Raw genomic sequence first — 25,754 nt, 5'->3', positions numbered from 1 at the left:
TTTTTTGCTTTCATTCTGACCATTTCTCGGTGTATAAGGTTGATTGTTTGATGTTTCTTTATGCTACAGTTGACTTGCGTTACTTTTTGATGTTTTTTTTTTCTTTTGAATTGTATCCTATATTTTTTCCCCTGTTTTTACTGTACATCTTCTCGTTGTGTATTTTTAACCGAGGGTCCCGTTTGCAGTCACTGACTTTGGGACCCTCGTCTGCATATCTTTTTGTACCGATCATTGTAATCTCAATTGCAATAAACTGAAACTGAAACTGAAACAAGGGAAAGCAAGCACACGTGCTGGACCCACGAGCCAAGAGGGGAAAAGCAGATGTTGCCGTTTGATTCCGGGCACTCCAAGATTGTGAAAAGGAGCATAGCCACGGCGAGCCTCCTGGAGGCAGTTGAGCAATCATTCTTTCCCACTATCGAAGCGGCAGTGAGCATGCGAGTGCAGCGCCTCGAAAAGAGGGGTGATACCCACGTCACTTGTTGCTAGCAATCACGTCGTCACTTGTGCTAAGGCAAGCAAAAGAAAAACTGCCAAAAGATAAAAGGCCACCTTTCATTACAATACCATGCATGCACACGGTGGTACACCGAATGAAGAAGGTTGCTGAAAAGTACGGTATGAGGACGGCATTCACTGCGCCGAAAAAGCTCATAGGATTGTGCCCAAAAGTGAACGGTGACCACGACAGAAACGAAGAAGCGCTGTGCTCGACCAGACATGCGGAGAGGTTCGTTGAATGCACGAAAAAAAGTCGTGCACAGGATCCCACTGTCCTGCGGTGCTCATTACGTTGGACAGACGGGAAGGTGCGTCAACGAGAGGCTGCGGGAGCACCGCTACAACTGCGGCCTCCTACAAGCTCCAGGGCATCTGGCGACACACTGCAGCGGGTGCCCGTGTAGTCCTGTGTTTGAAGAAACTGAAATTTGGCACAGGTCGAACAAGCAGACGAAGAGAGAGGTCTTCCAAGCCTTCACTATAAAAATGACAGCAGAGGGCACGTGTGTAAGCGCGCCGTCGATAGCGCTCAGCCAAGCCGAAATTGAGCTGATCAACGAGGACAGGGGGCGTCGCTAGCTCGAGCAGTTCTGCGCACGCATGTGGTCACTGTATATATTTCATATCCATCTTCGTAATAAACGGTTGTTAGTTTGCGCTGATGTGTTTTGTACGTCATTCATTTTCAGTTCTTTTTTGTAAAGTTTGCGCAAGAAACGTTCATCATAACTCGTACTGCGCGTCGGCGCCGCTTTACCCGACATCTCTCCCCTATTGGGAAGACAAGCGCGCTCGCTGGCGTCAGTACAACAATCCAGGACCCAATATGGCACAGCTTTACTGTCCGCATTCAGAAGCGAGCACAAGAATTACGCCAAGTGTTGTAACCGCAGCGCGTACCTGGCCAGTTCGGAAGACGCTCCGACCTGGGAGACGATTTCTCCGAGAAGCTGCATGTCCTCGTCGGAAACTCCTTCCGTCTCCTCTCCTTCTTGCAGGAACTGAACGAGGAAGTCGGAGAAGGCCCCGCCACGAGTGAGCAGCTCGTCGTAGGTGCCCACGTCGCTGATCTTGCCATCGCTGAGCACTATAACCATGTCCACTTGCGGCAGCACTGACAGCCGATGAGTCACCAGGAGACGGGTCTGCAAGCACATGGCAACGAGAAGCTTTAAGAGCGCCCAGGGCCCGTACACCAACGACGCCTGCTAGCCGCAGTGAATTCTAAATGCCCGCCACGTGAAACGACCACTTTCCCAGTATTGCATTGCGCCTTTATCCCTGTGACCTCCCCGTTGCACTAGCGAAGGATATTCAGCAGTACCGGTTTGCCGTACGGCAGGAGCGCAAACTCCTTATCGTGACGGTCGGCACGTCTCTGTATTAATCTGCAAGAACTGTACTAGTCACAATAATCTCATGAGCTTACCGACCACTGCACTCTTCCCGTAGTAATCGATAATACACAAACACCCACACACACATCCACGCATGTATTATTTTGACGTATTCGAATTTCACCAGCAAAGACTTAATAAATATTACACCATCTCCCTCTAAAGGGGACCATGAGGCGACGCTAAGCGGGAGCACTTGCACGATCGCGTTCCGTTGGCGGTCGTTGCGCGTGCTACCGACCTCGGTCAGATTGTCATCGCACCAAAGTCGGTAGCACACGTTGTAGCTGTGCCCGAAGCTCCGGTCGAGGAATTGGCGCTGGAACAGGGCGTCGGCACCGTCGAAGCCCGGGCGTTGAAGTTGTCTAGCGAGGCGTCCTGCACGGGCGTCGGACTCGCGTCTTCTGTCCGCAGCCGACGCGTTGGCTCGACGCTGACGCTTGGCTTCGACGTCGGCGTTGCGTACGGCGGGGTTTGCTTGCCGACGCTGACGCTTGGCTTCGATGTCGGGGTTGCGTACGGCGGGGTTTGCTTGCCGACGCTGACGCTTGGCTTCGACGTCGGCGTTGCGTACGGCGGGGTTTGCTTGCCGACGCTGACGCTTGGCTTCGACGTCGGCGTTGCGTACGGCGGGGTTTGCTTGCCGATGCTGACGCTTGGCTTCGACGTCGGCGTTGCGTACGGCGGGGTTTGCTTGCCGACGCTGACGCTTGGCTTCTATGTCGGGGTTGCGTACGGCGGGGTTTCTTGCCGACGCTGACGCTTGGCTTCGACGTCGGCGTTGCGTACGGCGGGGCTTGCTTGCCAACGCTGACGCTTGGCTTCGACGTCGGGGTTCCGTACGGCGGGGTTTGCTTGCCGACGCTGACGCTTGGCTTCGACGTCGGCGTTGCGTACGGCGGGGTTTGCTTGCCGACGCTGACGCTTGGCTTCGACGTCAAGGTTGCGTACGGCGGGGTTTGCTTGCCGACGCTGACGCTTGGCTTCGACGTCGACGTTGCGTACGGCGGGGTTTGCTTGCCGACGCTGACGCTTGGCTTCGACGTCGGCGTTGCGTACGGCGGGGTTTGCTTGCCGACGCTGACGCTTGGCTTCGACGTCGGCGTTGCGTACGGCGGGGTTGGCTTGCCGACGCTGACGCTTGGCTTCGATGTCGGGGTTGCGTACGGCGGGGTTTCTTGCCGACGCTGACGCTTGGCTTCGACGTCGGCGTTGCGTACGGCGGGGTTTGCTTGCCGACGCTGACGCTTGGCTTCGACGTCGGGGTTCCGTACGGCGGGGTTTGCTTGCCGACGCTGACGCTTGGCTTCGACGTCGGCGTTGCGTACGGCGGGGTTTGCTTGCCGACGCTGACGCTTGGCTTCGACGTCAAGGTTGCGTACGGCGGGGTTTGCTTGCCGACGCTGACGCTTGGCTTCGACGTCGACGTTGCGTACGGCGGGGTTTGCTTGCCGACGCTGACGCTTGGCTTCGACGTCGGCGTTGCGTACGGCGGGGTTTGCTTGCCGACGCTGACGCTTGGCTTCGACGTCGGCGTTGCGTACGGCGGGGTTTGCTTGCCGACGCTGACGCTTGGCTTCGACGTCGGCGTTGCGTACGGCGGGGTTTGCTTGCCGACGCTGACGCTTGGCTTCGACGTCGGGGTTCCGTACGGCGGGGTTTGCTTGCCGACGCTGATGCTTGGCTTCGACGTCGGCGTTGCGTACGGCGGGGTTTGCTTGCCGACGCTGACGCTTGGCTTCGACGTTAAGGTTGCGTACGGCGGGGTTTGCTTGCCGACGCTGACGCTTGGCTTCGACGTCGACGTTGCGTACGGCGGGGTTTGCTTGCCGACGCTGACGCTTGGCTTCGATGTCGGGGTTGCGTACGGCGGGGTTTGCTTGCCGACGCTGACGCTTGGCTTCGACGTCGGCGTTGCGTACGGCGGGGTTTGCTTGCCGACGCTGACGCTTGGCTTCGACGTCGGCGTTGCGTACGGCGGGGTTTGCTTGCCGACGCTGACGCTTGGCTTCGACGTCGGCGTTGCGTACGGCGGGGTTTGCTTGCCGACGCTGACGCTTGGCTTCGATGTCGGGGTTGCGTACGGCGGGGTTTCTTGCCGACGCTGACGCTTGGCTTCGACGTCGGCGTTGCGTACGGCGGGGTTTGCTTGCCGACGCTGACGCTTGGCTTCGACGTCGGGGTTGCGTACGGCGGGGTTTGCTTGCCGACGCTGACGCTTGGCTTCGACGTCGGCGTTGCGTACGGCGGGGTTTGCTTGCCGACGCTGACGCTTGGCTTCGACGTCAAGGTTGCGTACGGCGGGGTTTGCTTGCCGACGCTGACGCTTGGCTTCGACGTCGACGTTGCGTACGGCGGGGTTTGCTTGCCGACGCTGACGCTTGGCTTCGACGTCGGCGTTGCGTACGGCGGGGTTTGCTTGCCGACGCTGACGCTTGGCTTCGACGTCGGCGTTGCGTACGGCGGGGTTTGCTTGCCGACGCTGACGCTTGGCTTCGACGTCGGCGTTGCGTACGGCGGGGTTTGCTTGCCGACGCTGACGCTTGGCTTCGATGTCGGGGTTGCGTACGGCGGGGTTTGCTTGCCGACGCTGCCGTTGCGTTTCGGCATGTCGAGCTCGCGTTTCATCCGTAGCAGTTTCCCGCCGACATTGTCGTTTGCGCTGGGCTTCCCTAGCCCGGAGCTCGAGGACCGCAGCCGGTGCAGTGACTGAGCGTGTGTACGGCTTAACGCGAGCCTTTTATCTAAACGAGGAGGGGAAATGTGAGGAGAGGGAGGTTGGCTACGGCGCGTGGAGAGGAGGTTTGTGGAGAGGGTTTGCGCATGCACAGTAAGGGTGGTCACGCCGCACACCACCGGATTGAACTGCGCCATAAGCTGCTTCGCATCTAATATTATCTGGGGTTTAACGTCCCAACACCAAGATATGATTATGAGGGACGCCGTAGTGAGGGCTCCGAAAATTTCGACCACCTGGGGTTCTTTAACGCGCACCTAAATCTAAGTACACGGGCCTCAAGCAAGCAAAGACTGTTAGCAACGCTCGGCGCAGACCGCGCCGCAATGTTTGAGAAGCTTCGCGGTGGTACTTTTAGGATTGCGCGCAACACGCGAACAGCCTAATTTATTCGAGAGCCTACGCGGCCACCAGCGATAAGGCTAGAATCTTAGCACATGTATAAAAGGCGACGCGCTTTACCACTTGGCAGATCACTCGACGGTCAACGCTGTTGTCGCCGCTTTCAGTGTAAAGCTTGAATTGCTTGTACGTTGACCCTTTCATTTTCCGGGCACAAGTAAGTTCGCCCAAATGATGAGTTTCGTCTTGATCACGCTGACTGCGGCCTTCGTCAACGTCACGAGCTCGGGACATCTGGTGGAAGAGCTGGGTATTGATCCCAGTACTGAATATCGTAGGCACAGCGCAACAACAGTAAAAAGGAAGAAGAAGACAGCAAAGAGCGCTGACTTTCAACTGATTTTATTGAAGGTACTTGGCCTCTTTTATACAAGGTGCAAGATCGGTGCGCAGGGCCACAACACGTGTGTGATTATGCATAGCATTGTTAATTATTAACTTCCCTCCTTCTTACTGTTGCTGCGCTGTACCTACGATATTCAGCAGTAACCAACTCGCCCAAATCAAGCTCTTGTTGATCCCAGTACCTCTAACAATGTCAAGGTCAAAATTCGCAAGGTTCAAGGTCATGCCCTTTGGTCTTTGCTCGGCACCTTCGACTTTCCATCGATCGACTTATGGATACAGTACTGGCACGCTTGAAGTGGCAGACATGCCTCGTGTACTCAAACTTGTTTACCTCAAACTTCGAAGAACACCTCCGGCGCCTTGAAGCAGTACTTCAAGAAATCAAGGCCTTCTTACTCACCCTGAAGCCAGAAAAGTGCCGCTTCTTGTTCGTGGGCCACGTTAAAGCACGTCCAGAGTTCGCCCCGACCCACGGAAAACAGCTGCCGTCGCTGCCTTCCCACCGCCCAAACGACAAGAAAACCGTACGCTGATTTTTCGGCTTGTGCGCCTACTAAAGACACTTCGTCAAGGGATTTGCACGGACCGCCGAGCCACTAACTCACCTCACGAAAACCGACGTGCCATTCAAGTGGGAAACGGCACGAGTCGAAGCATTTCAACAACTGAAACGACGCCTGCAGACGGCTCCGATAAATGCGCATTTCGATCAATATTCGGACACCGAAATCCACACCGACGCAAGCAGCGTAGAGCTCAGAGCCGTCCTTGTGCAGGGGACTGACGGACTAGAAAGCGTTCTCAGTTACGCTAGCCGGTTGCTATATAAAGCGGAAGCGAACTATCCCATAACAAAAAAGGAGTGTCTTTCCATCAAAGTTTCGCCCCTACCTTCACGGCAGGTCTTTCAAAGTTGTGAGCTACCACCACGCCTTGTGTTGGCTAGCTAACTTGAAGGACCCTTCAAGTTGCCTCGCACTATGGAGTCTGCGACTTCAGGAATTGGACATCACCGTATTGTACTAGTCCGGACGAAAGCACTCTGACGGCGAATGCCTGTCTCGTGTCCCCGTTGACCTAACGCCGCAGGACGACCATGGCGGTGACTGCTTCTTAAGAACCTTAAGTGCTGATGACCTCGCCGAACAACAGCGAGCCGACCCGCAACTCAAGGGCCTTGTGGAATACCTCGAGAGCAAGGCCACCGTTGTTCCAAAGGTATGCAAGCGAAGCCTGGCGTCGTTTTTCTTGCGTAACGGCGTTCTCCTAAAGAAGAACTCGCCACTTCGAGCCCACTACCTGCTCGTTATACCTTCAGCATTTAGTCCAGAGGATCTGGAAGCTTTACACGACGACCCGCTGGCTGGACACCTTGGTGTTTCCCGCTTCCTCGCGAGAATACAAGAAAAGTACTACTGGCCTCGCCTCACTGCCGACGTCACCCACTACATTAATATTTGCTGAGACTGTCAGCGACGGAAGACACCGCTGACAAGGCCAGTCGGACTTCAGCCGATCGAGCGACCTCACAGGCCGTTCCAGCAAATCGGGATGGACTTACTTGGGCCGTTCCCGACGTGGACTTGCGCAAACAAATGGATCGTCGTAGCTAGCGACTACTTCAACCGCTACACCAAGACAAGGGCCCCGCCCAAAGGCAGTGCCGCCGAAGTAGCGAGGTTTTTCGTTGAGAACATCGTCCTGCGTCATTGAGCCGCCCCAGTGGCCCTCATCACCGACAGACGTACGGCCTTTACTGCTGACCAAACTCAGGTGAAATTGAGATACAGCCAAACAAGCCATCGCCGAACCACAGCGTACCACCCATAGACCAATGACCTCACCGAGCGTCCGAATAAAACCATAGCGGACATGCTGGCCATGTCATCCTTCCGTACGTGACCTTCGCATACAACACGGTCATGCAAGAAACGACGCAGATGACGCCATACAAGCTGGTCTACGGAAGGAGCCCGACGACGCTTGATGCCATGCTAACCAACGTCACGGGCGAAGAAAACTTCGACGTCACAGTCTACTTTGAGTGCGCTTCAGAAGTACGACAACTCGCCCGTCTGCGCATCAAGAGTGAGCAAAAGACCGACAGCCGTCGTTCCAACCTTCGACGACGCCACCTGGAATACCAGCCTGGCGCCCGTGTCTGGACACCGACACGCTGATGTGGACTTAGTGAAAAGCTTCTTCAGCGATACTTTGGGCCATACGAGGCGCTGCCACGTCTCGGCGCTCTAGACTACAAGGTTGCCCCAGACGGCATTACCAAATCTCAGCGGCGCAGCGCACGACCTGAAGTCGTTCATGTCGTGCGCCTTAAACCGTTCTATGCGCGACTTATTTTGCCTGCTTTATTATTGCTCTTTCGTATTGCATGCATGTTTTAAAGAGGATAGTGTTTCTTGGGGAGCTTAAACGCAGAAATTTTGGTCTGTCCGTCTCTCACCCGATTCAGCCACCCGGCCTAAGTTTAACCACTTTCTGAACGCCCAGCCATCTTGAACTGGTGCGGCCATCCATACTCGGGAACATTTTCGACCAAAAAGCAAATATTACGCATATCTGAGGCGCAACATCAATACGTAAGTATACATAGAGCAGTAATTCTAAAGACCCTAATGTTTCTTAGGCTGCGCTGAAAATGCTAGTGTTTCTCAGGCTGCGCTGAAATTGCAATGCTATGAGCCAGATGCGGCGGTTCAACATAGAGGAGGAGGTTTCGTGTAGTACGGCCGGCACAAGACTATCGTCTTTTGACGACATTTGCAGCGAAGCACGCAGATACGCGGCCAATTTTTTAATTCTATGTTCTGTTTTAGGCATCGGGGCGATGCTTTTTTCAGAGGGGGGCATTGCCATGCGTGTTTTATTTTGATGTATTCGAATTTCACCCACAAAGACTGCTAGAAACGCACGGCGCAGACCGCGCCGCAGTGTTTGAGAAGCTTCGCGATTGTACTGTTAACATTGCGCGCAGGACGCGAACAGTGTAGTTTATTCGAGAGCCACCAGCGATAATGCTGGAATCTTCGATAGCACATGTATAAAAGCTGAAGCGCTTTACCACTTGGCAGATCATCGACGGCTGACGCTGTTGTCGCCGCTTCCAGTGTAAAGCCTGAATTGCTTGTACGCTGACCCTTTCATTTGCCGGGTAGAAGTTCGCCCAAACAGAGTTTCGTCTTGATCACGCCAATTGCTGCCTTCATCAACGTCACGACCACGTGAAAACACACACACACACACACACACACACACACACACACACACACACACACACACACACACACACACACACACACACACACACACACACACACGCTTCGTTGAAAACCGCCGAGCGGCATACACAAGGCACATCGTGACCATTCAACACGCAAGCGCAGACAGCAAAACAATCGGTGACCACGCAGCTGACGTGATACTTTTTTAAAATAAGGCGACCAATGGCTATGATAAGCCCTTACCACCTAAATTATCCATACTTTCTGCCTCCATTGTTTCACGCGCGAGTTGGCTGCTGCTTGTAACAATGGCACATTCCTTACAGAGTGGTGCACAGCCCCTTTTCACACAGGGATCTGCCCTTTGGCCAGAACTGGGAACCACAGAAAGATAATCACGAAAACCGCCATTTCTACTAGGCACATCGAGAAAGCCTCCGCACTTGACCTTCAAGTTTCCACAATGTTCCCTGAGGAGATTATTTGCACACCTCCCACTTTGACCTAGATAAGTTTTGCCATAGGAAATTAGTAACATATACATGACCGACACCGCACATTCGGCCAACTTTGTCTTTCGGTTGTCTTTGCACACAATCTTGAGATGGCGCCGGGATTTTATTCTGCGCAGTTTATGAAACGTCTCAGGCGTGGAAAGAACTTTTACATTCGGCTTTTCTTTTCTAGTCAACGTACGGGATCATAGCAAGCTTCTGCATCAGACTGTCTTAAACGACTTGTTTTGTAGGATGCCTACAGCTTGTTCATGGAAACTGACGCCCACTAGTTTCAGAAACTACAATTGTGTGTGTGGCTAATCGCACAAGCTGACGATATTAGATTGTTTCATTGACCCACCTTCTTCCTCAAGAGCCCCTTGGGACCGATGACCTTGTCGAAGATGTGCTTGCCGACGTGTGAATCGACAGCGCTGAGGGGATCGTCGAAGAAATAGATGCTCGAACCGCTGTACACTGCCCTGGCCAGGCTGATGCGCTGCTTCTGACCACCGCTCAAGTTGATGCCCTAGTGAGAGAAGGATGAACAGACGGGATTGACATACCGTAAAGCATGTCGATGCAGGCACACCCGCATTGTCAAAACTGGGGCAGCTAGCGGTGCGAAGAAGCAGTGGAGCTGGTAGCGTTCCTTTCAATTTCCCATCCCTCCCCTCGCTGAACTTTTGTATGCATCACTTCGCTTTCCAACCTCTTGACATGGCTAGGGTAAGCACGACCAAGCATTTGATACAATTTATCAGTTATTGATGATTCATTTGCTATCGATTGATTATCACAACGTATCGCTCATGAATTTTCTGGGTCAGGCTACGCTCATCCAATCAAATTCCTTGTTGGTCGATTACGGATTACTTATTGATTGGCTATCGATTGGTTACCACAAGGCATCGGACATGCATTTGAGTCAGGCTAAGCTCATCGAAGCATTTTCTCGAATTTACTGCTTATTTATATATTATCGATTAGCTATTTATTCACTATCGATTGGCCATCACTAGGCTTCGGCTATGTATTTGGGTCATGCTAAGCACATCTAAGCATTTTCTAGAATTCATTGGCTATTGATCGGTTATCGATTAGCCGTTGATTGCTTATCGATTGACTATCACTAGGCATCGATGGCTGTGCTTGGCACATATCCGCTTTCAGTCCCCGCCAAAGTCAGGCCGACTTTTTGCGAACGCAACACGTCTAAAGAGCTGCACTGTTAACAGGCAATGAGCTGTAGGAGGAGCCCAAATCGCGCCTAACGAGGTTCGTCGGTCAGCGCGACGCGGAGTACAAAGGGCTCGAACAGCGCTGCAGCCCGTAGGATCAACCATCTCGGAGGCGTACTTTCCTTTGCGCCAACGCCATTAGAGAAACGAACCTTCCACCCTCCTGCAAATAATTTTGGAATGCCATAACATTCCGAAATTGTCTCCCATTCAAAGTCCCGGAATATTTAAGGTGTTCTTTTATTACTCTGAAAGGGACAAGTTCCATCAGCACGAAATCGCTATTCGTGCTGCTACTAGACGTTGAATATTTCACAGGTTTGGCGTGATTACACGATGTTGTGCGCAAAGATATATTTGAAACTTGAAATAGTTGAACATTCTTAACGGAAGGAATAAGGCGCAAACGAGACCAACACAAGAAGTGACATGGACGAACGCCTACTAACAACTGTTGTTAGTATAGGCGTCCGTCCATGTCACTTGTGTTCGTCTCATTTGCGCCTTATTCCTTCCGTTAAACATTCACCAACCAGTCCAACAAAAAGTTCTAGTTGAATATTCACTTGCAGTCATCATCTACTCTTCCGAAAGGCTCAAGAAACACTTCTGTCTCTCAGCGCTTTAACTACAGCGCTTTTTAAGTTTGCAAAGCAGAAATGTCCAGCCCGTGTATTTTGTGCTATATACTGTATGCTCCGATTTCTGGATTTCTTTTGTTTTTCTTTGTTTTGTTTTGTACTGCGCAATATGCTTTCTCTGATGACGTGTATGTACTTTGGCTTTGTAAGGACACTGTAGGTACATGTATAAATAAATAAATAAATAAACATATAAATACATAATTAATTAATTAAATAAATAAACAAATAAATAAATAAGTAAATAAATAAATATATAAGGAAAGAAAGTCACAGTTTCGCCGCAAGGGCGAAGCAATGAATGCGATAGCAAGAAATTGGAATGTCACACGAAGAACGAGAAGCATCTCGATATTTGCAGCGCGCCGCTGAAGCACAAAGAAGGACGCCCGAAAAGAACGCACAGACATGCACAGGGCGAGCGTGAACTAACAGCTGTCGCAGTTGTTACGTCTTTGTGCTTGAGCAACGTGCTGCAAGTGTCGACAATGGAGAATCAGACGCTCTGAGATATTTCTTTCTTTTAAACTGCGGCGCGTGGAGTGACCCCCTGCGTCTCCGGCCACACGGGGGCGTCTCATATAAGGTGTGCCCGATGTTCTTTGTTTTTTTTTCTTCCACATCATGAGAGGGTACAGAAATGGACCGCTTTGTCGTGCGTGTCTCAAGGGCAATTTTCAAATTGAAAGAAAATTAGGAGCGTTGCGTGATAGAAAACACGCTCAAGCTCCGAGATTTGCTTACCACCAGCGGTAAGGGGTGTATATAATAGGTGTCGCCGGCGCATGAATTGTTTTATCCATTGTCGTGACGCACTTTATTTCTGGGACATTCTAAAGAGAACAATCAGAAAAGATCTTCCTATCACAGCTTATGGTATTAAGTTTCTCCCTTTCAAAAATAGCCCCACCAATAATACACCGTATAATTTCTTTATGTTATTAAGACTTTATTCGCTATGGAAAAGTCGCATGATCGTCAGACACGCCGATCCACCACGATCGACGAGGTCTCTCTTCCGAGAAGAAGCTGCTCAAGTGGGCAGTGTTGTTGAGACTTTCGAGCTCGTTCCGGAGTGGCTTGCACTTCTGGATGCTTGTGTGTATTTGCCTGACTTTTGAAATGCCTCCTACTGTAGGGAACAATGTGGGTGTTGTGTCAGTTAAGGTAATTCTAATGTGACGATTTATGTAGTGCGCCGTTCGCAGCAATAACAGGACATCTTTTCATGAAATGAAGATAAAAAATTTTGCAGTGGCTTAGCTCGGCTATGCCAGGATATACGTAGCGTTAGCAAAGGTTCAGCTGATTATTCTTAGCTTTCCAGATTGTCTAGGATTATTAGCCTTCTGTTCATTCTTCGTACGCTGAACCGATAATTGCCAGGCAACTACTTCGGGATCCGGTGAGATAAGATTCTCGGCTCTTCTGCGCCGTCGAGCAGCATTTGTGCTCTCCTTCTCCATGGCATTACCCACCTGCTAACGCCAGTCAGAGGCGCTATCAAGCGGCCCCAGCGCAGTGTCAGACGGCGACTGCACAGCGAATGCGAATAGCTGCGCGCGTGCCGGCGCCACTGTGCGTCACTCCTCTCGAATGCGGCGCAGACCAGCAGCAGCGAGCCGCGCGCGGCGGTGGCGGAGTCTGCGCGCGCGCCGGCGCCAGCGTGTCTGCCGCGCCTACTACGCCACTCCTCCCGAACGCGCAGAACAGCAGCGGCGAGCCGCGCGCGGCGGTGTCGGAGAGCGCGTGAGATGCCAGCTCCGGTGACCCAGCTGTGTGACATCACTGATCCTCGCGCATGCGCGGCACGGCTCCTGACGCTCTACGCGAAATCGGCTCCGGCTAGGCAAGTGTAGGTAACGCTACAAAAAAGGGGCATGGTTGAGTTACCTAATGCAGTGGGAGCGAGGGGTCGATGTTTCGAATCCCCGGTCGGGTGCATCGGAATTTTTTTGAAGACGATAGTCTTTCTTGGGGAACACAAACGCAGAAATTTTGGTCTGTCTGTCTGTCTGTCTGTTTCCCTGTCTGTCACCCGATTCAGCCACCCGGCCAAAGTTTAACGACTTGCTGAACGCCCAGCCATGTTGAACTGGTAGCGCCGTTCATACTTGTGAACATTGTCGATAAAAAGCAACTGTTACGCATATCTGAGGCGCAACATCAATACGTAAGAATTAGGTGGTGTGTTCCTTTATTAGAAAATACATAGGTACATAATTTTAAAGACCCTAATGTCTCTAAGGGTGCGCTGAAAATGCTATTGTTTTTTGGGCTGCGCTGCAAATGCGACGCTATGAGCCAGATGCGGCGATTTAACAGAGGAAGAGGACTCATGTAGTACGGCCGGCAGGAGACTATCGTCTTTCGGCGACATTTGCAGCGAAGCACGCAGATACGCCGCCAATTTTTTTTCTTCTGCTATATTTTTCTTTGTGCCTTTTATATATATATATATATATATATATATATATATATATATATATATATATATATGTGGCATACTTTTCTTCTTTTTCTGGCACGACGCACTTGGGACATAAACTAGTAGTGGGTAGTCTGCTGTGGTGAGAGAAGAAGTAGTTGGAACAATGGCGGAGATACAATAATAAACCGCGCTGTGTTTTCGGAACCGCGTTTCAGTGTGCTATATTTATTGGTGACCCGGACTACGAACGCGACCTTCCATGGAGCAGCGTGAGCATCTCGACGGCCTCAGCCCTGGTACCGCTGCCACTGCACCTGGCCATGTACCCTCTTCCGGCGTTGTTGGAGGTACTACTACCATAACGCTACCACAGCTGTGGCTTGCCGATCCCTCCTTATGGTTCATTCAAGTCGAGAACAAGTTCCGCATTCATCGCATCACGTCAGAAGTTCGCAGGCATGAGCTCCTCGTTGAAGCGTTGCCGCCACAGGCAATGGCCGAAATACGCGACATCCTCGTGGGCCCGCCTGGTGACACTCCATATACGACAGTCAAACAGGCTCTTCTTCACCGACTCGTTCCGCCTAAGCATCGGCGCATTCAGCAACTTCTGTGCAACGAAGAGCTCGGGGACCGCCGTCCCACACAGTTTCTACGTCACCTGCAGCAACTGCTTGGGGACCAGCCGGACGGCTTAGAAACATCCATACTACGTGAGTTGTTTCTACAGCGTCTTCCACCTACCGTGCGAATGGCTCTTGTCCCAGCTCAGGATAAGACGCTGTCGGAGCTGGCAGAAATGGCCGATGACATGATGGACGTTGCTCCGGCAGTCATAAACGCTGCCCACACCTCTCCGATTTCTGAAGCAGATTCCCTTCGAGAAACGGTAAAAGATCTCGCAGCTGAAGTCGCTAACTTGCGTCTGCAATTGCTGAGCATTCATAACTTAAATGACCATCCTCGTCCACACCGACCATCTCTCACGTCGCCTGCTCCGCAACGGCCCCTCCACCAGCCCGAGCACCGCTTTTCACCGCAGAACACATGCTACTATCACCGGCGTTTTCGTGCCGCGGCTCGCAGATGTGTGCCACCCTGCTCATGGCGCATGGGAAACGCTCCGGCCGATCGTCAGTAACAGCGGCGGGCGATCAAGGCCAAGCATCAAGCCGCCTCTTCCACATCACCGACAGAACCACAGGTCTTCGCTTGCTGGTGGACACTGGAGCAGAAGTCAGCATAATTCCAGCGTCCAAAACTGACCGGCGTCTCCGCGAGAAGTCTACTCCTTTACAAGCGATCAATTCTTCGGTCATCGCAACTTACGGACAGAAGTCTCTGACCCTTGATCTCGGTCTCAAAAGGAAACTGCAGTGGTTATTTTGGATAGCAGACGTACGCTACGCAATCTTAGGCGCCGATTTCTTAAGGCATTTTCATCTGCTCGTGGATATGAACCGCTGTCGCCTGGTGGATAGCTATACCGGCTTATCGGTCAATGGTTTTCTGTCACGCGCTACGGCCCTAAACCCCACTTTCGTGAAACCGCCTACGTCACCATATACAGCTCTGCTCAACGAATTTCCGGAGATTACAACGCAGTCTCCAATGGATAAGACCCCCAAGCACACTGTGACCCACTGCATCGTAACCACAGGCCCACCGGTTCACTGCCGCCCTCGCCGACTTGGCCCTGATAAACTTCGCATTGCTCGCAACGAGTTTGAGCATATGTTACAGCTGCAGATCATTCGTCCGTCATCAAGCTCGTGGTCGTCGGCGCTACACATGGTTCCCAAGAAGAACAATGACTGGCGGCCCTGTGGTGATTATCGGGCTCTCAATGCAGTCACCGTTCCAGATCGATACCCGTTACCCAATATTCAGGACTGTACTGCCTTTTTAACCGGCACAACAGTATACTCGAAGATTGATCTCGTGAAAGCTTATCACCAGATCCCCGTTGAGCCTTCTGACATTCCCAAAACTGCAATAATTGCCCCATTTGGGCTCTATGAGTATTTACGAATGCCCTTCGGTTTGAGAAACGCAGCTCAGACATTTCAGCGTTTTATAGACGAAGTCACAAGAGGCTTGCCGTTTTGTTTCGCCTATATCGACGATCTTCTCGTTGCCAGCAAGGACGCTGAAACGCACAAGGCACATCTACGTGAGCTTTTCACTCGACTGCGTGATTACGACCTTGTCATCAATGTAGAAAAGTGTCAGTTTGGAGTCTCGGAGATAGCATTCCTCGGACATCAGATCACTAAAGTTGGCATCACTCCTCTACCTGACAAGGTTCAAGCTATCCTCGAGTACCCGCCTCCCACGTCCATATGTAGTCTGCGACGTTTTCTCGGACTCGTCAATTTTTATCGCCGCTTCATCCCTACATGCTCTACACTGCTGCAGCCTCTGGAAGCACTACTCTCGACTTCTCAAGCCGAGTCAGCCGCACTTCCCTGGGACACGGTCGCGGATCAAGCTTTTTCCGCCGTTAAGACCAAACTCGCCCAGGCCACCCTCCTGCATCACCCTTCACCAACTGCTCCCACTAGCCTCATGGTGGACGCTTCTTCAGAAGCAGTTGGAGCCGCTCTTCATCAATGGATCAATGGTGCATGGGCTCCAATTTCCTTCTTCTCCCGCAAGTTACGCGACACTGAGCGCCGATACAGTACTTTCGGACGGGAGCTCCTCGCAGCCTACCTTGCGGTGAAGCATTTCAGGTACTTCCTTGAAGGGCGACAATTTGCCATTCTTACCGACCACAAGCCACTTGTTTCGGCTTTACGTTCCTGCAGTGCCACGCACACTCCTAGAGAACTTCGGCACCTTGCTTTCATTGCCGAATTCACCACAGACATACGTTATGTAAAAGGCAGTTTTAACAGTGCAGCGGACGCTCTCAGTCGTATTACCATCAATGCCACGACAGGCACCACCGACCTTTCATTGTCTTCGCTCGCGGAGGCACAGGCATTAGACGATGAGCTTCCACGACTCCGATACTCTACTTCCCTCCGACTGGAACAAGTCAACTTTCCCGACGACGACGTTACGCTCTGGTGCGATGTTTCACACAACTGCACTCGTATCTATGTTCCTTCACAGCTGCGTCGTGCTGTTTTTGACACCCTCCACTCCATCTGCCATCCAGGCGTAAGAGCTACGCAACACCTGGTCACTGAACGCTATGTCTGGCCGCGCATACGCGCTAACATTCGTGACTGGGTTCGCACTTGCACAGCGTGTCAGCGTATCAAGGTACAACGGCACACCAAGCCTCCATGGGGAAAATTCCCTCTCCCTGATGCACGTTTCGACACCATTCATTTGGACATTGTCGGGCCTTTACCTCCATGTCGGGGAAATACGTATTTGCTTACGTGTATTGACAGGTACACTAGGTGGCCTGAAGCAGCTCCAATACTTGACATCACGGCAGAAACAGTTGCTCGTACCTTTCTTGCTACCTGGATTAGCCGTTTCGGTGTACCATCAACGGTGACTACCGATCGAGGCAGACAGTTTGAGTCAGCGCTTTTCACCTCTGTCACATCTCTACTGGGTTGTGCGCGTATTCGCACAACTGCGTATCATCCAGCATCAAATGGCTTAGTGGAGAGACTCCACCGTCATCTAAAAGCAGCACTCGCCTCGCAGCCTCACGCCGAAGATTGGGTATCACACCTCCCTATCGTGCTTCTCGGCCTGCGTTCAACACTTCGGCCAGAACTTGCCTGCTCTGTAGCCGAGATGGTTTATGGCTGCACACTCCGTTTGCCTGGTGACCTCGTCAGCCCCGTTACTACGCAGAGTGTTTCGGATCCATCTTCTTTCGTCCAGCGTCTGCGGGTCTTCATGCAAAACTTGCGCCCATCACCAACTTCAGCTCATACTAAGAACGACGTTTTTCTGCCGGCAAACCTACAGACATCTTCACACGTTTTTGTTCGTGTCGATGCGTCTCGCCGTGCTCTTCAGCCTCGCTATGACGGTCCTTTCCCAGTCATCAAGCGTTCTGAACATCATTTTACAATCCTGCGTAATGGGCATGAAGACACAGTCAGCATTGAAAGGATCAAGCCGGCACCCATTCTGACAAGCTCAGTCTGACCATTTTTTTTTCTTCAAGTGCCCACGGCCACTTGTCTGCAGGGGGGGCCTATCTGTGGCATACTTTTCTTCTTTTTCTGGCACGACGCACTTGGGACATAAACTAGTAGTGGGTAGTCTGCTGTGGTGAGAGAAGAAGTAGTTGGAACAATGGCGGAGATACAATAATAAACCGCGCTGTGTTTTCGGAACCGCGTTTCAGTGTGCTATATATATATATATATATATATATATATATATATATATATATATATATATACACATATCTGGGACAGGGCGGCGACGGCAAAAATCATCCGAGAGTGTCCATATAATTCCTATCGCAATAATAAATCGATAAAGTGCGCATTAACCAGTCCAAATTCAATTGGAAGCCATCGGCTGTCTCATCTGCACACGTCCTTCTTCGTCCTCGTCTGCTTGCGCTGCACGATCCTGCAATTACCAAGCTGTCAGCAATTCAGTCGGGATGGGCTTATTTACAGGACGAATGAAGCACTGCACAGACGCGATCACTGACGGTGAGGCATAGCGCGCTATACTTGAGTTCTCGAGAGCTGACGAAGTTGTTCTTCATCTCCACTGCAGAACGCAATTTCTCCCTGCAGCGCCGACGAAGCTCTCCGAGCGAGTTGGGCAACCCATCCCGGCGCCCGACTCATGGTCGATCCCCGGGATGGGTTGAGCCAGGTTATTCAGGACCTACCCAACCAACATGGTGCTGATACTTCAGTCCCCGTGTTAGTCATCACTATAAACGCAAACCAACTCGCCCACATCGCTATTCTTATTCTGTGTAAACCTCATGAACCACTTCCTATAACTAGTTTTGCTATTAACTAGTGCACGTCACTTACCTGCCCGAGTTTGACGAACAAGCCTCTGTACGTTGCGGAGTATACACAGTAAAACGCAGTTGCCTGCGTGTCATAGGATGCGTTGATTGAAACACGTGAAGAGTGTGTTCTGAAGCGAGCACCTCGACGCGCTTCTTCGGAATGTCGACGCAACCGATGAGTGCTCGTGCACGACAAATGGGAAACTGGAATGTGCCCAATGTTCAGCACATCCTAAACAGCAGATAAGGGCGATCTCCTGCTTCACTGCGCAACCTCGTGCTCCGTTCTTATAAAACGTGTCGCCGTTCTTTTGCAGCGGAGCTGCTAGATCTATGACGTGCACAGTTCTCGCCGGGCTAAGGATACCATCGCGCAGAATAGCGAGGTTGAGCGGGCGGCGGCACACCACCACCCCGACCTAGAGATACGCTTCATGAAGCATATGCTCTATCACCACCAAGACAAGATCATGGGCGCGCAAGGAGTGTTCGTCGTGCACAAACGCACGCGTCTGTGGCGGCGCAGCAGAGCTGTGCTGGCTAGAGTCACTGTATATGCTGCTTTTAGGTAGCAGACCAGCTATGGGGTGAAGTCGCACTCCATTTTTGCAGGCGACATGCCTACCGCGTCGCTGATAAACATGTCTGGCGTGTCGAAGGCCGGCGATAAACATTGGCTGTCGATGACTAGTGTTAATTGAGTGAGCTGCAGCGGCGGCGTCGAGAAATACAAAAATTGGCCCGAGCGTCAGCTTCTCCGCAATGCATGGTTGCTAGCGACGTTTGGAAAATAGATGCGCAACTCTGCTACCTAAAGGTAGCATATACAGTAACTCTAGTGCTGGCGTTCCAGCACGCTCGCTGCGTGGGCATGTTCAAACGTGTTTCTGGGCTCGATTGCGTTCCCCGCACACTCGCTTCGGCGGTCTTCTTCTTTCGCAGTGGACTGAAACAAGTGACACGGCGTTTGCTTGGAAATTTTTCGCAGTGACTAAAAAAATCAAGTGTGGCTTTTCTACCGCAAGCGCCAAAGACCAGCGCAGTTCGGCGAAGACAGATTACGCCCAGCTCCGCTCTTCTTTGGTGTTTGCGATAGAAGAGCCCCGCTGAATTTTTTTAGGGGCGAAGCTCCTTACGCTGTGGCTCAGTCCCTCCGTTGTCGTATCCACCCCAGCTGCTTCTCGTAATGTTCACTAGATGGCGCTGCGCTGTGACAGTACATGAATCACTCAATAGATGGCGTGGAGGCGCGCGCTGCGTGTGGGGTTAGTGCGATAGGAGAGCGCCAGATGGAGCGTTAAGAGTCGAAAAGGCGCTCGCTCTTGGCGGGCTTCCTCTTTCGACGCTGCGCCATGAACAGCGAAGACAAGGCGGCGGAGCGGAGGGCACAGAAAGCGGCTGCGGCACGCGCTCGCCGACAGGATCCGGCGGTGAGAGTTCGTGAAGTGACCACTAGATGGCGTTGGTGGCGCTCGCTCCAGTAGAGGCATTAGGCCAACAATTGAAAAAAATAAAGAAACAGGAAAAAGACTTTTTTGTCGAGCCTGGTGGCACATTTGTCACCGCCCCGTTATAAAGGGGACGCTCATAGCATCCATCCATCCATCCATCCATCCATCCATCCATCCATCCATAGAGATACACGGTAAAGGCTAGTGTGACGGGATATCACTAGATGGCGCTAGCGCAGCATAGTTGACCAATTACAATACGAGATGGCGCTGCGGCGCTCGCTCCATAAGGAGGGAGGCATTTTACGATAATTCAAGGGGAAGCGCTTTACTGTTGGAAGCGGGATCGGGTTGCCTTAGAACGGGTAGTTATAAAGCGAGATTCAGTAAAGAAGAAGAACAATGCACGTGCAGCGGGGAAGATAAGGAAACGGCGGAGCATGTTCTGATTGAGTGTGGAGACATCGACCCAGGTGTACGTTTGGGCACGAGCCTACATGACGCCTTGGGTTTTAGAGAGAATGGAAAGCTGAACACACCCGCGATTGAAATAAGTAGGAGACGGTTAGAGTATTGGTGGCAGAAAATTAGAGAGAAAGGACAAAAATAAATAATGGAAAAAAATAAGGACATTCTGCCGTAAAGGGCAGAGAACGGAGCTGAAAAAGTTTTTTTTTTCTGGAGTAAGATAGTTTTAATTGAAGTAAAGACACTAGGCCAACACTAAGAAAAAGAAGAGTAAAGGGTTTTTTTTTTTTTGTCGAGCCTGGTGGCACACTAGTCACCGCCCCGTTATAAAGGGGACGCTCATAGCATCCATCCATCCATCCATGAATTAAAATACGAGATGGCGCTGCGGTGCTCGCTCCATTCAGATGTATGGAACCGCATAGTGTGATGAGCGATCATTAGATCATTGGATGGAGGCGATCGTTCGAGATGTTTCGATGCAGTGCGATGGGAGACCGCTAGGGGTGAGAGCTATAAAATGCGCTCGCTCTTGGCGCGCTTCCTCTTTCGCTCGCAGTCGCTGCGGCATATGGAAGACAAGGCGGCGGAGCGGAGGGCACGGAAAGCGGCTGCAGCGCGCGCTCGCAGACAAAACCCGGAGGTGAGAGCCCGCGAAGCCGAAGCTGCACGGAGGCGCCGAGAAACGGATCCCGACGTTCGAGCCCGCGAAGCAGAAGGTGCACGGCGACGCCGAGAAGCGGATCCAGAAACTGTGAGAGCCCGAGAAGCGGCGAGGAAACGAGCGTACAGGACGTGCATAGACATTGCATTTACGAACGTCCAACTGCAACCCATACAAGAACCACTCTCCTTGCATTTCACGGACCACAAAGCCGTCATATGGAAGGGACAACGGAAGCCAAACTTCATCTAAGAAAATGAATAAAAGTTTTTATAAAACCTCACACACTAGTTCTCACGTCTTTCATGATGATGTAACGGGCGAATTTTCACGAAAGAGCCACGAACCTCCGGAGCTTCGCCCACTGACCATCATTCACCCGTGGATATCCTGTGATTTTTTTTCACTGTGTGATACTTCATGCAGTGGGAAATGTCCAGGTTTGGTGAACAAGCTCAGGACTTCATCGGTGTGTCCCGTCTCCTTAATGTGACAGTCATTAAGCCTGGTAAAAGCGGGTGTTCCTACATTTCGGCAGTTTCCTCGTGCCTTACGTGAGCCCACGTCATGATCTGTTTTCCTTGATCATCATCTCCTCACCCTCACGTGGCTTTCACGCACCCTTGCTATATACCTTTCTATACGCGGCTATGCTATACATAGTTTTGTATGAGTGACGCCAGGCCTGGTTATGCTATGCTTTACCCTCTCCCTCCTCCTGACTCGCTTTCCCGCCTTCTCACTATGCTATTCCGTACAAGGCTATGCCATACGTGACTATGCTTATCATGGGTTTGTGTGCGTGGAGCCGAGCTACGCGAGACGACAGCAAACGACAGCATACGAGAACACACGACATTATACGACAGCCCGGGCCCATAGAGTTCTCTGCACTTGAAAGGCGACTGGCAATATTCTTGGGATAGGTCAGCACAAGGTCTGCGTAAAGCAACTGCGTTGAAGGGGTGTGCCGCCTCCACTAAGGAGTGGGTCCATTGTCAGTTAAACCAACAGGACCCCCGTATTTCCTGAACGTGGCTCAGCCAGGCACGGCCAGGCGACGCTGCTCTATAAACGCGCAGACGTCCCTGCAGCAGGGAAAGGTGGCGTCCGAGTGACGCCTCGTCGACGATGACTTGGCCGGTAACCTTAGGGCGTTCGTCGACACAGTAAAGGATGCGGTGCACCCACGCGTAATCCAACTTGCCGCGCACCAGATTGTCCACAACAGGCTTCTCGTAGTCTAGCCAGTGGCTTCCCATCAATGAAGGAAAGAAGCTGACTTTTTAAGGGTTCATTTTTCTTTGTTAGACACAATATTAATGAGGACTAACAGACAACAATGCCAAGTATGGGGGGTGTTATTTCTAGTAATTAGGATATAAATGGAGTCGCTGCGCCATATGCAAGACAAGGCGGCGGAGCGGAGGGCACGGAAAGCGGCTCGCTCGCGCCGCAGCCGCTTTCAATCAGAACAAGCGCGCCAAGAGCGAGCGCATTCTATAGCTCTCACCCCTAGGGGTCTCCCCTCGCACTGCATCGAAACATCTCGAACGATCGCCTTCATCCAATGATCTAGTGATCGCTCATCACATTTATATCCTAATTACTAGAAATAACACCCCCTATACTTTCCTTGGCATTATTGCCTGTTAGTCCTCATTAATATGGGTCCAACAAAGAAAAACGAACCCTCAAATGTCACCTTCTTTCCTTCATTCATATCGAGAGTATCGTTCTGGCAGACTTGATGCCTTCAGGTAGTATGCGAGGGATTATTGGTCAGCTGCCGGCTCCTAAAAAGATCACGTGCTACGTGACGCCAACAGGCAGAAAAAGTGTTCCACACTCGCCGCCATGGCTGCGATCGGCGCTGACTAACACTCCTAGGTTTAAATGTACATATTGTTGCGGACGATTGCGGCCGCGCGGCAACAAGCAGGAGGACAAAGAGAAGAAAGAAGACGTAGACACGAGCAGTGGAATATAGAGATAGAATGCTTGGTATAGGGCTCGGGTATTAATTACGCGATATTCTTTCTGGTGCCGAAAACCCCCCGGTCATCGCCCTTCCAAGACTTCCAGCTTCCATGGCATCGTTGGAACGGCTCCGCAAGAACCGTGGCGTCGTCAGGGCCAGCGTCACACGAACAATTACGCTCCTGACCGACGAACTTCAGGCCACGGCTCCCGATGCCGCTCAAGTTGATTCGCACATTACATACCTGACTCAGAAGAACGTCGAGCTCGGCAACCTCAACAAGCAAATCCTCGACGCCACGGACGATGACGCTTATGACGAAGAGCTCGAGGCCGCGGAAGACTACGACCGGAAGGTGTCCTATGCCGTGTCTCGAGCGCGCTTGTTCCTGCGCGAACACGCCAACACAGCGACGGCAACGAGGACTTCAAGGCCCGAGGCTACGTTACCGAACGCCGACGTCGCTGGGGCCGGCAGCTCAGCGCATACAGAGGTCACTGACGCTGCACCTCGTGTAACAGAGCGGACACCCGACCCAGCAACCGTGCCGCGTCATCGCACAGTGGTCCTGCCGAAACGTCAGATACCTACATTTTCCGGCGCACTTCGCGACTGGCAGACCTTCTGGGACCATTTCAGTGCCACGATCCACCGTAATGAAGACCTTCTGCCGATTGAGAAGTTTAAGTACCTCCTCTCGTATTTGAGTGGCGTCGCGAAGAGAGCCATCGAAGGTATTAGACTCACGGAGGACAATTATGCGATCGCCATCAGGACCTTGACGGAGCGATTTGGTCGACGCGAGTTGCTCATCAACGAGCACATCGACCACCTGCTCGCCTTACCACCAGTCAAGTCTTCGGCAGATGTCGACAAACTTCGCCTACTCTACGACAAGGTACAATTTCGCGTCTCGGCACTGACCGGTTTGGGCGTCTCACCCGACCAGTACAACGTGGTCCTCAACCGCGTCCTAATGAGGTGCCTGCCTGACGACCTCGCGATCCTCTACCGGCAGAAGTCCAAAGAAGCCGCGCAGAATACGTCCGGTATAGCGACCCCCGAAGAAAGAGCTCGTCAGGCTGCAGAAATGCTAAGCTTCCTGCGCATACAAATTGAGGTTCGAGAGGAAGGCAGGCCAGGACGAACACCGTCTGCTTTCTCGCGGTTACTGCCCGAAGAAGATGTCGAACCTCAGTCAGCCCCGATGGGACATTTGCCTACAGCGTCCGCACTTGCTGCCGAATCTGTTCCAGTTACGGAAGAGGTGTGCCCCTTATGCAGCAGTTGTCAGCACACCATCGCGGACTGCAACGTTCAACTCTCAGCTGAGGAAAAACGGGCTCGGTTGCGCACTGCTCGTTGCTGCTACCGTTGCGGCTTGCAAAACCACATGGCGCGTTTTTGCCGACGTGCGCGCAGCATCATCTGTAGTAAGTGCAACCGACGACATCTCACTATCCTCTGTGAATTGTTCACGCCGGCAGCCCCAACCCGTGCAAACGCAACGACAGTGAGCCAAGACGAGCCTCGCATCGCCGGGCGAGGCACGAACACGCCGTCAGTGACATCGGCCCCAAGCGCCCTGAGCGGAATCAACGCCGTTCTTCTCCAAACAGGACGAGTCTGGATCGAGTGCGGGTCCCAAAAGCGTCTCGTGCGCATTCTACTTGACAGTGGTAGCCAGCGCACATTCATCCGAGCGGATGTCTCAAAGGACCTCAGATGCCCGGTTATCGGAACCGAAGAACTTTCCTTGGTGACGTTCGGCCACTCGAAGCCCCGCGAAGTAATACGCAGTCGACGGGTAGCTTTGACTTTACGAGGCCAACGTAGGGACATAGCGGTAACCGTGGAGGCCTTGGAGGTCCCCGAAGTGTGTGCAGTTACAAGCCCGCCGCTCAGCACTGATATTTTGCAGCTTTTGTGCGACAAGAACTATGATGCCGCAGACAACTTTCATCCCGACACATGGCACCCACAGGAAGTAAGCGTATTACTTGGTTCCGACGTCTACTGGAAGGTCGCGACTGGAAAGGTTGATCATTTAACCAGCAACCTGACGGCCGTGGAAACCAAGTTCGGCTGGACCGTTCAGGGCACCACGGAACGCGAAAGAAGTTCAGCATTTCCGCGGTGCGACCGCGGCGGCCCACCGTCACGACGCCGGCATTACTTCAGAGGCTGCGCCCTTCAGACGGCAAGGCCACTAAGATATCCTCGCGTTCTTCAAGGAGGAAGCGGTGGTGGTTTCGACGGAGCTCGGGGTCCTCGCAGAGGCTTCGGAGTCCGGCCGCCTTTCCACGGCAACAACGACACGTCTTCGCGGGACTACGACCACACACGGTACGGCGATTGCCGAGACGACGCCGTCGATGGACCTCATTCTCTGCCGGATCGTACTCAACAGGGCAGACCTCAGTGGAGACAGCGTGGCCGGTCGGTCACACCGCCGACGCAACCGGGCGCCTGGAAAGGGAACTGGAGGACGCGCACGTCTCAAGGCGCACGGGATTCTAACGACCGCAGAGGCTGCTGGGAGTCGCGAAGTTTCTACACCAGGTCTGGCTCGAGCGACAGCGAGACCGATCGAGGAAGAAGACACCCTACGGGAGATTCGGGCAGGGAGACGATGATGGCGACGTCGTCCAGGAGGGCGCGTTCACGGAACGTCGCAGCAGAGAATTCGCACCGCGTCGCCGTCAGAAGCGCTAGCGAGTCCAGGGAGCTGACGCGTGGCGCCAAGCGGCAACGCGAATCGCATCGCAAGCGAGATTGGAGTGTCCG

At 52.4% G+C, this 25,754-nt stretch overlaps 1 protein-coding gene across 1 annotated transcript in view; it reads right to left on the bottom strand.

Moving 5' to 3' along the window:
- The window catches only part of LOC119402432 (ATP-binding cassette sub-family C member 3), a 311,062-nt gene that overhangs the window by 151,038 nt on the left and 134,270 nt on the right, over positions 1–25,754 (bottom strand). The window contains exons 10-11 of the mRNA XM_037669579.2: positions 9,489–9,656; positions 1,408–1,652 (exon numbers count right to left, since the gene is read on the bottom strand). Coding sequence (XP_037525507.1) covers positions 1,408–1,652; positions 9,489–9,656 — 413 coding nt within the window. The remainder of the gene's footprint in view (positions 1–1,407; positions 1,653–9,488; positions 9,657–25,754) is intronic.

The sequence above is a fragment of the Rhipicephalus sanguineus genome, chromosome 8 (genome assembly GCF_013339695.2).
Source record: "Rhipicephalus sanguineus isolate Rsan-2018 chromosome 8, BIME_Rsan_1.4, whole genome shotgun sequence".
Classification (NCBI taxonomy): Eukaryota; Metazoa; Arthropoda; class Arachnida; order Ixodida; family Ixodidae; genus Rhipicephalus; species Rhipicephalus sanguineus.
Note: the sequence above shows the minus strand (reverse complement) of the source record. Positions and strands in the feature narration are given on the sequence as shown.